Consider the following 14,441-nt stretch of genomic DNA (forward strand, 5'->3'; position numbering starts at 1 on the left):
TTTCAGATACCTAAGTATTTCCGCTTTAAAATAACCATTCAGCAATTTCAGTTACTCAAATTAGTTTTGTACGCTGTTAATGTTCAAGTGTGGTACAAAAGCATTGTGTGAGTTGTTTTTTCGTTCTTCAATAATCGAGCTCTCCTAGGGATTAAGAGGGACATCATTACCATATAATTCATCTTCAATTTCGTTGCCTTCCATCCCCGGGCCTTCTATCGACGAACCTGATAACAGTGTTAATTTGCGTGTTTAACTCTATTTAAACGAAAGATTCACATTCGCAAATGGAAGATTACACCATGAGCATGTCTGAGCGAAGTCGGGAAAATCCAGGTAATATACCGACACGTGTAGCGAGCGCCCATGTATTACAACCAGAGCACAAAAGGGCGTAAGATGTCATTAAGAAGCAATAACACTGTGTTGCTCCTCCCTTTTTACCCTTCTCTGAGCGTGGCATTTCTAGTGAATAAGGTGACGGAATTAAAAATATTTAGAGCATGAAAAAAAAAAAAAAAAAAAAAAAAAAAAAAAAAAAAAGCAGTAATAAAACCCCTAAAGTACGCCAAACACCTCAACTAAGCAAAGACCTTCCAGTACGTAATGCACCTCAAGTAAGCAAAGCACCTTAAGCAAGCTAAGCACCTCAAGTAAGGAAAGCACCTCAAGCAATCAAAGCATCTCTAGTAATCAAAGCACCCCAAGTAATCAAAGCACCTCAAGTAAGCAAAGCATCTCAAGTAAGCAAAGCACCTAAAGTAAGCAAAGCACCTCAAGCAAGCAAAGCACCTCAAGTAAGGAAAGCACCTCAAGTAGGCAAAGCACCTCAAGTACGTCAAGCACTTCAAGTAAGTCAGGTACCTCAAGTACGTCAGGAGCCTTAAGAACGCAAAGATTCTCAAGTAAGCAAAGCACCTCAAGTAAGCAAAGCACCTCAAGTAAGCAAAGCACCTCAAGCGAGCAAAGCACCTCAAGTAAGCAAAGCACCTCAAGCGAGGAAAGCACCCCAAGTAAGGAAAGCACCTAAAGTAAGACAAGAATCTCAAGCAAGTCAAGCATCTCAAGTAAGTCAAGAAACTCAAGTAAGACAAGCACCTCAAGTAAGTCAAGCATGTCAAGTAAGAAAAGTATCTCAAGCATATAAAGCATATATGAAACATATATCTCGGTACAATATATGTCCCCATACATGACCTACCTATCTTGTTATTCGATTTTAACCTGGTTCGTTGCTATGGACGTTGCTATGGGAGATGAGCCTGTTGGCGGTTGCCGCTGTGGAAGCAAATCGCGGCCGTGTGAAGTGGAACGTAATGTGAACTTACAATAATATAACAATCATTGATCAAGTCTTCACTGGTGAGATGGATGGAGAGGAAGCATGTCCCATGCAAACAGAACTTCGACCCGCACAAAAGGTGTTTAACGGGGTGTCAACTAGATGGCAAGTTACGAAACAAGAAAAAGAAAAGGAGAAATGCAAGCTTGGAGTTTGTGCCATCCGCAAACAGCTCGGTGGACGTCAAGGAGCTTCAATTGAAGGAACAGGATTCCTTGTCAAGGACTTGTTTCCCAATTTTGAGAGGAAAAATCATTTCGTTACAAGTGAAGTGGTTATTCCCTCTGATAAATTAGAAGGCTACTTGCTGTCCTTTAAAAGATTAGATTCAACCGACAAAAAACCACTTGAATTGGCAAGTGTTGTGAACGCGGCGGACAAAATTCTTCGTACCTCCGGTTTAGTTATCATTCCTCTGGACCCTGGTAAATTAAGCAAATATCGAAGATCAAGGTCCGGTCTTGTGAATCATCGGCCATTTACAAAAGGAATTCAGCATCAGGGATGTGAATTATATTGCCATGTTGTAGAGGAATTCGGAATGCAACATGTTGTAAAACCTTACAAACTGTTGGAGAGCGAAAACGGACACCATTCTCTTCGTGCATTTCGGCAAGATTCTTCTCGAAAGCTCCTCGGAGCTCCAATTACTACAGAGGTCGATGGCGCGGCAGTTGCCGTTGGTGCCCTTACCTCCAGAAATAAAGTTTCGCCCATTTTCTTTTCACATGCATTGACAACCTCAGGTAGGTTTATTTGTCTTTATTCGAGGTACAATTTGGTATTACCTTAACTTGTTTTTTTTTTTATACATTTTTGAGTTATTTTTCTGTAAAAAAAAAAAAAACCTCTTAGTCGGCTCGTCGGGTATGTTACTGGTCAATGGTTGAGTGAGTGAGGGAGTGAGTGAGAGATGTATGTATGTCACACCAATCAGATTGGATCTACTATAAACAGCCAATCAAATTTCTTGTTGTGAAGGTAAATAGTATATGAGGAGATTTGATCCTGATACAGTTCAGAACGGCAATATTTATTCTTCTATAAAAGAGGAGGAATTATTTATGTATTGGGCTTATTTCAACATCTTCTGAGGCGAGGATTTTGTGGGCGGGTTTGATAAACATTTGCAATTGGATAATTAGTCAAAGAAAAATAGTGTTTGGCATATAACTATGAGCATTCAATGAAGGGTGAACTTGTCCCATTAGATAAAGTTTTCAATTAAATGAGTCTTAGCTGCTCTACTACTAGGTTTAAGATTTGAATGATAAGAACAATTGTATTTTAGGGGAGCGGATAATGCACTACTGGGAATTTGATGAGGTTGCGACCAGGTTCAAATCGTTTGCATGTTGTATTGAAACCTAAATATTGCTGCAGAGTTCGTAGTAAGTGTTCTGGGCGTGTAGTCAATGTCAGCATCCATTGACAAGTTTCACTGTGAAAAGCAGAGACTACAATTAATTTGGTCAACAGAGCAAAAAGATATTATTCTGTGACGATTTTACAATTATAATGGTTCTTGTTTACCACTGGAATGAGAAGATACATTTGAAATGAAACTAAATCTTTTCTCTTCAATGTTATCAGGGTTTTCGCTTTTTGACATTAATAACCAGCACGAATTGCAGTAGGAGAAAAAGGAAATTGTTTTCGTTCATGATAACTCTAGTGAGGTATATGAAGTCTTGGGCATTTTATTGTATTAAACATAAGGACTTTGGTAATTATATACAGGCAAAAACTAACGATAGACAAATCCGACATTTTGGCGACATCTTGGCGCCATTGTCAAGGGAAACTAATTAAATATGCGATTTCAAGAGTAACTAAGAGTTCAGAGTTACTAATTTGCATAAGTTAGACAAAGACCTTAGCGCGAACTGAGTCTGATTGTACATTTAAACACGGTCGTAATTGTTTAATGAGTAACATCTCATTAATGAGACAATCAAACTTGTTGAGGCATTTTTTCAACATGCTAAAACAATTGCGAAGGTCTTCCGGAATCCTGCCTGTGTGTCTATTATCGTAGTGATTGCATACTGACGAGGTCTTGCTTCTATGTCCATCAACGCGTACGAACAGATGGCCACGGGTGTAACTGACATGATGTGATGGGTGTAACTGACATGAGGCGATGTGCGCGATCGAGCATAGTTGTCAATATGCTGTGCCTGCACCTATTATCGACATGACTGTGGTAATGGAGGAGCAGGCCACTGTTTGTTGGCTTCACGAACACTTTAGTTTCAATACGGGGCGCTCTGTTTAGGAGTTGAGTACCGAGAAAGGGAAGCACAGCTGACAGTCATGTTGATAATAGGTACAAGTGTGGCCTATTGACAACTATGCTCGATCGTGCACATCACCTGTCTTCGTCATGGTCCTACTTCACTGAGGAGTGCGAATGACTGAAGTCTGTTTTCTCTAAACTGAAATATCCCAAGCACCTTGTTGACTCCACTGTTCAAACCTTCCTAAATTTAAAGGTCGCTGACCAGCCCTCATTATGGTCCAGATCTATGACAGAAAACACTACTCGGGTTGTCATACCCTTTAAAGACCAGGAGTCTGCTAATATCGTGAAGACACAGTTAAAAGATCTCAGTGTGAAGCTGCAGACTAGTGTTCAACCAGTGTTTATGAGCCACAAGATTGCCTAGGAGTTCCCGACAAGCGAACTTAAGCCTCAGCTCATTGATCAACAATGTGTTGTGTATAACTTCAAGTGTGACCTGTGCGATGCTGGTTATGTCGGTTACACCCCTGGCCATCTGTTCGTACACGTTGACGGACATAGAAGCAAGACCTCATCAGTATGCAATCACTATGATAATATACACGCAGGCAGGATTCCGGATGACCTTCGCAATTGTTTTAGCATGTTGAAAAAATGCCACAACAAGTTTGATTGTCTCATTAATGAGATGTTACTCATTAAACAATTACGACCGTGTTTAAATGTACAATCAGACTCAGTTTGCGCTAAGGTCTTTGTCTAACTTATGCAAATTAGTAACTCTGAACTCTTAGTTACTCTTGAAATTGCATATTTAATTAGTTTCCCTTGACAATGGTGCCAAGATGTTGCTGAAACGTCGGATTTGTCTATCGTTAGTTTTTGCCTGTATATGTTTATCTAAATCATTGTTGATTAGAATTACTTTGGTAATTGAAAAATAAAGATTGACATGTATGTTGCCGGTTTGTGATTTTTAGTCCGGTTTGGAGCGGAGTGTGACAGTTAGATACATACATTTGGTTGTTTTAGAGTGCACAACATTCAGTGTAATGGTGGCTAGTTATGAACGAGATGAGTCTCAAGTTTTGAAGCAGTTCGTGAGTTAGTAGTATGCAAATGGCACAAGATATTTTTATTTTTAGTTACAAAGGGTAACTTGATACTTTTGTTTTTCACAAGGAGTAAACTCAATTAGAACTGACAAATCGTCACCACTTGTTCCCATGAGATGTTTGCTATTTTTAGTTACAAGTGGTAACGTGACACTTTTGTTTTTCACAAGGGAGTAAATTCAATTAGAGCTGACGAATCATCACCACTTGTTCCCATGAAATGTTTGAACAAACAAAACAAGATATTGCTATTTTTAGTTACAAATGGTAACTTAACACTTGTTTTTGAGTTATTTTTTTGGTAAAAAAAATACCTCTTAGTCAGCGCGTCGGGTATGTTATGGACGGGTCAATGGATGAGTGAGTGAGTGAGTGAGAGATGTATGTATGTCACGCTAATCAGATTGGAACAACTATAAACAGCCAATCAAATTTCTTGTTGCAAAGGTAAATGGTATGTGAGAAGATTTGATCCTGACACAATTTAGAACAGCCATATTTATTCTTCTATAAACGAGGAGGAAGTATTCATAAAAATTATATTGGGTTTACTTCGACATTTTCTGTGGGTTAGGCTGGGGATTTTGGTTACCAATGAGATGAGCCTTGAGGTTTGAAACAGTTTGTGAGTTCTTAATATGAAAATGCAATGAGATATTTTTATTTTTAGCGACAAAGGTAACTTGATACTTTTGTTTTTCACAAGGATTAAATTTAATTAGAGTTCACGAATTGTCGCTTCTAGTTCTTAGGACATGTTTTCGAGGAGACGAGATTATTTAGATTTGAAACAGTTCTAACATTTACAATAGTAAGTGCAGCTGACGGTTGTTTTGTTCTTGTTGCATGCAAATATAACGAGATATTTTTATTTTTTAGTTACAAAGGGTGATTTGACACTCTTGTTTTTCACAAGGGAGTAAATTCAATTAGAGCTGAAGAATTGTCACCACTTGTTCCCACGAGATGTTTGCTATCTTTAGTTACAAATGGTAACTTAACACTTTTGTTTTTTATATGGGAGTAAATTCAATTAGAGCTGACAAGTTATCAGCTGTTGTTCCCAGGATATTAAACAAAAAAAGCTTTCATTTCTGGACGGTTTTTACGTCTCTGCGGTAGCAGTTTATTTTTATTAGATGGGCATTTTATGACATTCTTTTCAGTCCGATATTTTTAAAGGTAAAAAGTATGAAAACTGCTCAAATGTTCTTTGAAGACTGCGTGGCACCAAGTTAAAGTGAAATTTAATTAAATCAGACTTTCAGTGTGTCAGAGAGGTTTTTTTCTCTTTCTTTAAATTTTTGGTGAAGTAGTGTTGTTGTGTTGTGTCGTGTAAAAAGGGTAAACTTACGACTCGTATAAAATGCGAAAATGTCTCTTAACTTGAGTATTTTTGAGCAAAAATTCCTCTTGGGGTTGGAAGGGCTATGTGATCAGTGACTGAGGGAGTTATGCATGCATGTGCATGTGTCACACCAATCACAGTGTGGGTTTTACCAAAGAATGAATCAAAGAAAAAAAATAAGATGGTATCTACATTAATCTGGAGACGTGTCAGATTACTGTAGTTTGTTCAGTCAAACATCTTATGGCTTACTATTTAGCTATCTTACCATTACTGATGTAACATCGTATGTACATCATAAATTCCCAGTTTCTTTCTTGCTGTACACTGCAACCAAAATAACTTGTTGAATTAACCAAATCATTACAACTGTAAACAACTCCATGAATGCTCCTATCTCCGAGACTTCACAAAAAAAAAAAAAACTCTTGCACGCCTTGGGTGCCTATGTTTGTAACGGTCTAGGTTAGACACTAGTAGTAATCAGAGATTATGAGAGTGTGTTCTACGCTCTCACTTTAAAATAAATAAATAAATAAATAAATAAATAAATATATATATATATATATATATATAGTTTAGTGTACGATGAGGTGAAGAGACCAACTCTTGACTGTTCTATATATATATATACATGTATATAGTAGAAAGTGAAAAGATTGTGAGGACGGACAGCTTCTGATGTAAAAAAGATTAAAAAATTTAATAAAAACGTTTTGGTCAGAGACCTTCAGTTATTACAACTTTTGAATAAAAACAAGCTTTAAATAAGATTAAGGTGCTAGTGATTACGTAATTACAAGTGACAACTAATAAAAGTACAAAATCACGTGAAAGAGCAGAAAGTGGTGTAAAATTAACAAAGGACAAAAAACAAAATCAACAAAACGAAAAAATATTGAATAAATCAAAAACAAACTACTATGAAAATAATCGGCAGAGTATGAGAGATAAAAGCTAAAAACTAAAAGACCAAACTGGCTAAAACAAATAAAATAACTGAAGAGGCAATGCGGCAAGCATTGGAAAAAGTAAAACACTCCCCTACATATAACTGAAAACATCAGCTGTAACAAAATCCCAAAACGAGGCCTTTGGAGCCTGAAAGGGTAAATTAGCAGCAAAATCCCTAGAGGGGCCCTTAAATAATATTTATCATAATAAGATCCCTTGACAGGGCCTTTGAGTCTAATCAACACCTAAAAGGCTGACAAAATCCAAGAAAAGGGCCTTTCAACGATCAATCAATAACGTACAATATGGGAGAGGATTTAATTAATTATAACAAATTATATTTTTCAAATGAAATTCCTTTCTTTTATTTAAGCCATGGGGTGCCAAAGAGAACAGCTGAGCACTCCAATAAGCCTCTTTTGTAATTAGAAGCCTATCGATCTCCTCAGAGTTGTTTAGGGACTGTACCTGATCAATACATTGGAACGAAAAGTCATCTAGAGTGTGTGGGATTTTGTTAAAATGTATTGCCACTTCACAAGTTGTTTTGTTTGTGAGCATAGCAGACTTATGATTGTGAAACCTAATTCTAAAATCGGTAGTGGTAGATCCAACGTATTGCAAGTGGCATTTCTTGCAAGAAGCCAAATAAATTACACTTTTTGAATCACAAGAAAGCCTGGAATGAATGGTGTATTTTTTGCCTCTCTGAAAACTAAGAAATGATTTGGATTCAACAAAGAAATTTCGACATAGATCGCATCTATTCCTATCACATTTGAAGCAACCATTGTTTTGATGAATTATTTGTCCCTCTTCAACAGTTTTGAAACGAGATGGTGCCAATAATTCTTTGAGATTTTTTGATCGATGAAAAGATGGTATGATAGAACTTAGAGGGAAACGTTCTTTTAATTTGGGGTTGGATTGTAGAATGAACAAATGCTTTCTGATTATGTTGCCCACATCGGGTAAATTTGGATTAAATGTAATCACAAATGGAAATAATTTCTTCGTTTCCTTTCCACGAGTCTTATGTAAGTCATTTCTAGGAATGGCAGAGGCTTTGGAGAATTGATCAGAAACTAATTTAGAGGGATAACCCTGGTTAACAAGGTACCCTTTGTACTCAGCTGTTCTCTCAGCGAGAAAAATTTCCTCTGAGCAATTTCTTTTTAATCTTGTGGCGACTCCAAGAGGAACAGCCTTGAAAACATGCTTAGGATGGCAGCTAGAAGGTGGAAGACATAAGTGACTGTCTGTAGGTTTGGAATAGACGTCTGTCTTAATAAACCCATCGATAAGATATAAAGTAAGATCCAGTACGTGAAGCTCATGTTCAGAAAAAACTAACTCAAATTTAATAGTAGGGTACAGAGAATTAATGTAATCTGTAAATTGATGTAGGGCAGGAAGGCCTTGCTGCCAAAGATCAAAGACATCATCTCAATATCGCCACTATAAGGACGGCTTTATTGGACCAGAAAACTTAGCTTTGAGATCAATTTTGCCCATGGCTAGATCGGCATAACTGCAAGCATTCTTTGGATCCATAGCTGTGCCATGGATTTGAAGAAAGAAATTTTCCTTAAAAACAGAATGGTTACTTTTCAAACAAATTTTTACGGCTTCTAAAATGCAAGTCGTGGATGGAAATTTGTTTTCTCTAGCATTCAAAGCCTTCCTTACTGCAGTGAGGCCGAGTTTGTTATCGATGTTAGGAAACCTTGAAACTACGTCCCACGAGACCAGTAAGGTGCCAGTTGGAAAGGGGCCGCTTGTATTTAGATCTTCTATTTTGTTAAGCAGATCGCTGGTGTCCTTAATAAACGACGGTAATTTTTGGGCAAGTGGTTGTAAATAGAATTCTGTAAAGGCCGATAAGTTTTCAATTTTCCGTGCCACAACAGGATGTAATAAGTTTGAGTGGGTTGCCCGTTTTGTGCGTTTTGATATTTCCAAAGACAACTCCTGGTCTCGCTTCTTTATTTAAAACCCACTTAGCTGCTTCAGGACAAATCTCACCCTTTCCTAGCCATTTAGAACACCAACTCTCTACTAATGCCAAATGCTTAGAGGTAGGATCCGATTGCAAAGATTTATAATGTAACTGGTTGTTGAGCTGACCAAACATTTTTTCCTCGTACTCTTTCTCATCAATTAATACAAATCGAGAGCCTTTGTCTTGTATACAAATCACTACATTAGAATTTTTAAGTTCTTAAAGCGCCACCCGTTCTTTTTTAGAAAGGTTATCTCTAGCTTGTCTAATGTTCTCAGGATTAATAAGATCACACTGTACATTAGCTAAAAATAGTTCAAGTTCTGGGTACCTTGACATTGGAGGTTTCCATTTCCTATCCTTTGGAACCCGAGGTAAGTGGCTAGGGACTGCCAAGTTGCCATTGGGATTGCTTTCAATGAAGAAAGCTGCAGTTCGTAGTCGTGCTTCAAAAACTTCTAAGCTAGAGATAATTAATTGTAAGGTAATTATAAATAACTGATTGAATTACAACCAAGGTGAAAGATGTCTGTTATGCATGCATAACTGGCGTGTTAGTCATCTGTAGGACTTTGTTTTTAAGTTATTAATCAAATTAAATTTTTAGTTCTTAGTCCTCTGGGATTCTTGTTAACCTGATTTTATTTGTTGAAGTAGAATGGTTTTTACGTATTAAAAATATAAATTATGCATTATAATTTATTATGTGTGGTTTTTTTTTTAATATTATGTTGTAATTTATTATGCTATTAGTGAATAGTTAAGGCTTGCAGAAATAAGAGTGGAAGATTTTTAAAGAATGTGTGGAGAAATGATACTGGATGTCAAGCTTTGCCATCTTTTCTCATAGTATTGGCTTTCATGCAGAACATATTTTGTTTTTGCAAACTATGATTGGGCCGTTTACTTTGCGACTTGAAGATTCATGAGAAATAACACATACTAACTATAACAAACCAAAAGTATGGTTTAGTTAATTTTAAACAAAAGCTTTTAATTATTTTTAATGACTGTTTAATTAAGACACTTGAAAATAGCATGAGAGGGCATCTGCAGTTATTAAAATATTGATGAAGCAGCCCTTGGGTACAAAGTTCTCTTCATATATAGCTTGTCAATTTGCCCAGTACCTGGCCCCTTATGTCAAATCCCTGTAATATCTATCCTGCAGTACACAGTTGGCCACATTCTAAAATCCCACACTAATAATTATTTTTTGGGTGTTGTTTTATGACAATATTTTGACAGGAGCAACTCCTGTCAGATGTGGAAATGAGTGGTCATCACCGTCACAGTTTAGAGGTAGTATAAGACAACCAGACAAGAGAGTCACTAATGGGTCGGCTGATAGGAGGGATCAGCAGACTGACTGTGAGGTACAAAGTTCTGCCAGTGAGTTGCGACACAGGAGACAGGGAGGTCTGCAAAATCATCTGCCAGAGGCAAGGACTCCTCTGGCAGCAGCAACTTGCAGTGGAGGTGAAGTTGAAGAGGAGTTTGTCGGTCCACAAACTTCAGAAGCTAGTTTTGACAGAGGTACACCCAGCTTCAGAAATACACTTAGAATAACTGAGTGTATGTTTTTCTCATGATCAGGTGGTAGAAAATATCTTAAAAAGAATTATTAATAACATGAAACAAAATACAATGTAAGTCAAGACTATAGCTGAACATTGTCATTGTAATTACATGTACCTGCAGAGGCTATACTAAAATACAACATTTTAAACCCCCTGAGCCATCCTAAACATGTAAATAATATAACTTATACAGGTACCAAAGGGTTATTATAATCGTATTGTTGAATGTCTTACTTTTCACAGCAATTGGAGGGGATAGGCAACTGGATTCAGATCTGACTGTTTTAGCTGATAAAGCAACAGCCTCAGCAACCAGTCATAGAGGAAAACAACCTAGAGATCTGGCAGAACAAGGTTTGAGTGAAAAACTAAAAGAATTAAGAAAATTGATTTCACTGTTTCGTGACTTTCAAAACAACATAAACGTACCAGAGCTTGCATACACAACAGCAAATTACAAACCATAATTCAGTCTAGACAATTTTTGTTAAGTGGTACCTGTACGTTCAGTACAATGTAAATAGATTTTACATGGTCCTGAATGTTTACCCTTGTAAAATAAGGACTGGGAGAGGTAATCCTATCTATGGACTTCTGATTAAAATAATGCAGAAATTTCAAGACAAAGAAGCTACACACACGAAAGTCAACAAATATCTTATCTTTCTTCTATAAACTATAAAGCACGTTTAAGAGCATGTGGCTTAAGTCGTCACCATTAAAAGCTCCAGTTCGTCTATACATGAACGGCATGTTTATAGATAAACACAACAACAACAAGAATTTATTGGTATTGCCATGTATATGGATGGTATTACCTAAGATAACAATATATAAAATATATAGAAGAAAGAAATTATATAAAGATAACAATACCACTAATCACATTAAATTAAATAGGATTACAAGTTTCTCGTATATGCAATGCCTCATATACAAAATAACCTAGTTTCTTACAAATAAATGAATCGACATTATTAAATAGGAAGAGAGTTTTATCAGTATTGTTCAAAAGATCGAATGATGGGTATTTTAGTACAATGTCACTTGTCATTTGTTGCCTAATAGTTTTATAACGATCACAAAGAAATAACAAATGGTTTTTGTCCTCAATTTGGTTAGAGTGGCAGTATTGACAAATCCTAAGAGATTCAGGTAATTTAGGGATGCAGTGTTGTCCAGTTTCGATTCTAAGTCTGTGGTTGCCTGATTGTAGTTTAGCTGGGATTTCGTCTTCACAGCTCATTTCAACATACCAAACTTTTGAGATTGGGTCGTAATAAATATCAAAACTTTAACTAGATATGGCTCACAATAGTTTTAGAGCAGTACTTGCTTCCAGGGTCAACCTTGAAGTAGTTTATCTCAAGATCAGGTTAAACGAACCCTCAGCGGGATTTGCGTTTTGGCCACGAAAATGTGGAACTTCTTGGTGGGAATTTCTGTGCAAGAATTTAGTTCAATACTGCACCAGCACAAAAGCCTCTCTGATCGGTGGATTTTGCTTTTTGGCCCCCTGAGCCATCTTAGACATGTAAAAATAATATTTAGATTTTGCCAAACGTAAAAGCGGAGCTCCTTGGGCAGGTTGTTCAAAGCCCAATTAAGCTAACCCAGGATAAGGGATAATTTTGACTTGAGTTTTGTAACTTTGCAGTGAGGTTTTCTGGTTTTATTGTTTGTCCTTCTGTTTTGAGTTTGACTAAACTCAGACAACACAAAGCAAAATCAGTGCAAAACATTGGAATACAAAAGAAAATTATACTTCGTTTAACATTTAATCCTGGGTTGGCTGGCTTACAAACAATCCCACCCTGATTACAATAAGTTAACCTGACATGAGCCTGCAATCCAATCCAAAAACCAGGACTTGGTCAGTGGTTAACCTTAAAAAACAACACATGATTTTGATGAGCTCTAAACAGGTGTCAATTGACCATAACATGGATGTCCAATATCAAAGAAGTACATTGTAAACCAAGGCTGCATGGATTATGGCCACCATCTTGCAGGATTCTGCCATTGTCATCGTGCGCACATGCCCATGAGTAATGCTGTTAGCCATGATAACCATATTAGAAAATCAATTATTCACGGGTTTTCTTTTCTTTCCGATATGGGTATGGGGCTCCGCTTGGCTGCCCTTTGGGCCTCCGGTGCTTCGCTATAACTTATACAGGTACTAAAAGGTTATAATAATTCTACTATTGTTGATGTCTTACTTTTCACAGCAATTGGAGGGGACAGGCAACTGGATTTAGGTCTGACTGTTTTTTGTGGAACAAAAGCCTCAGCAATCAGTCAGAGAGGGAAACAACCTAGAGATCTGGCAGGACAAGGTTTGAGTGATGATCAAAGTTCATTTCAATGTAAATAACTGATTTAACTACTGATGAAGAGAAAGATATACAGTTATGCAAGAAGACAGATTAGATATAAGCTAGTTAACTGAAGTCTGACTGTTTTATCAGATAATTCAGCTTCAGGAATCGCTCATGATCAGAGGGGGAAAGAACACAGGGATTTGTTGGATTCACAAGATTTGAGTGATGGGCCAACTTCATTTCAAGGTAATTATAAATAATTGATTGAATTTCAACCAAGGTGAAAGGATGTCTGTTATGCATGCTTATCATTGGGCCGTTTACTTTTTGACTTGAAGATACATGAGAAATAACACATACTAACTTAAACAAACAAAAGTATGGTTTAGTTAATTTTAAAAAAAGCTGTTAATTATTTTTAAGGACTGTTTAATTAACACACTTGAAAATAGCAGGAGACCGCATCTGCAGTTATTAAAATATTGATGAAGCAGCCTCTGGGTACAAAGTTCTCTTCATATACAGCTTGTCAATTTGCCCAGTGCCTGGCCCCTTATGTCAAAACCCTGTAATACCTATCCTGCAGTACACAGTTGGCCACAAACATTCTAAAATCCCTCACTAATAATCATTTTTTGGGGGTTGTTTTATGACTATTTTGACAGGAGCAACTCCTGTGAGATTTGAAAATGCATGGTCATCAGTGTCACAGTTTAGAGGTAGTAGAAAGCAACCAAACAAGAGAGTCACTAATGGCTCAACTGATAGGAGGGATCAGCAGACTGATTGTGAAGTACAAAGTTCTGCCAGTGAGTTGCGACAGAGGAGACAAGGAGGTCTGCAAAATCATCTGCCAGAGGCAAGGACTCCTCTGGCAGCAGCAACTTGCAGTGGACGTGAAGTTGAAGAGGATTTTGTCAGTCTACAAACCTCAGAAGCTAGTTTTGACAGAGGTACACCCAGGTTCAGAAATACACTTAATGTAACTGAGTGTATGTTTTTCTCATGATCAAGTGGTAGAAAATATATTGAAAAAATTATTAGTAACATTAAACAAAATACAATGTAAGTCAAGACTATAGCTGAACACTGTCATTGTAATTACATGTACCTGCAGAGGCTATACTAAAATGCAACATTTTAAACCCCCTGAGCCATGTTAAACGTGTAAATAATATAACTTCTACGGGTACTAAAGGGTTATTATAATTCGTATTGTTGAATGTCTTACTTTTCACAGCAATTGGAGGGGATAGGCAACTGGATTCAGATCTGACTGTTTTAGCTGATAAAGCAACAGCCTCAGCAACCAGTCAGAGAGGAAAACAACCTAGAGATCTGGCAGAACAAGGTTTGAGTGAAAAACTAAAAGAATTAAGAAAATTGATTTCACTGTTTCGTGACTTTCAAAACAACACAAACGTACCAGAGCTTGCATACACAACAGCAAATTACAAACCACAATTCAGTCTGGACAATTTTTGTAAAGTGGTACGTGTACGTTCAGTGCAATGTAAAGAAAGAATGGGAA

General features: G+C 37.1%; 1 protein-coding gene across 7 annotated transcripts in view; it reads left to right on the forward strand.

Annotated features, from left to right (window-relative positions):
* Window positions 1-1,241: 1,241 nt before the first annotated feature.
* LOC145460426 (uncharacterized) overlaps window positions 1,242-14,441 on the forward strand; it is a 39,524-nt gene continuing 26,324 nt past the window's right edge. The window contains exons 1-7 of one of the 7 annotated variants that reach the window (XM_081445238.1): window positions 1,248-2,088; window positions 10,255-10,542; window positions 10,830-10,940; window positions 12,818-12,925; window positions 13,058-13,156; window positions 13,576-13,806; window positions 14,151-14,261. In XM_081445238.1, coding sequence (XP_081301364.1) covers window positions 1,368-2,088; window positions 10,255-10,542; window positions 10,830-10,940; window positions 12,818-12,925; window positions 13,058-13,156; window positions 13,576-13,806; window positions 14,151-14,261 — 1,669 coding nt within the window. In that variant the 5' untranslated portion in view covers window positions 1,248-1,367. Of the gene's footprint in view, window positions 2,089-10,254; window positions 10,543-10,829; window positions 10,941-12,817; window positions 12,926-13,057; window positions 13,157-13,575; window positions 13,864-14,150; window positions 14,262-14,441 lie in introns of all 7 variants that reach the window. The other 6 variants (XM_081445240.1, XM_081445237.1, XM_081445241.1 and 3 more) reach the window with 6 other exon arrangements.

Source organism: Orbicella franksi, chromosome 11 (assembly GCF_964199315.1).
Source record: "Orbicella franksi chromosome 11, jaOrbFran1.1, whole genome shotgun sequence".
NCBI classification, from domain to species: domain Eukaryota; kingdom Metazoa; phylum Cnidaria; class Anthozoa; order Scleractinia; family Merulinidae; genus Orbicella; species Orbicella franksi.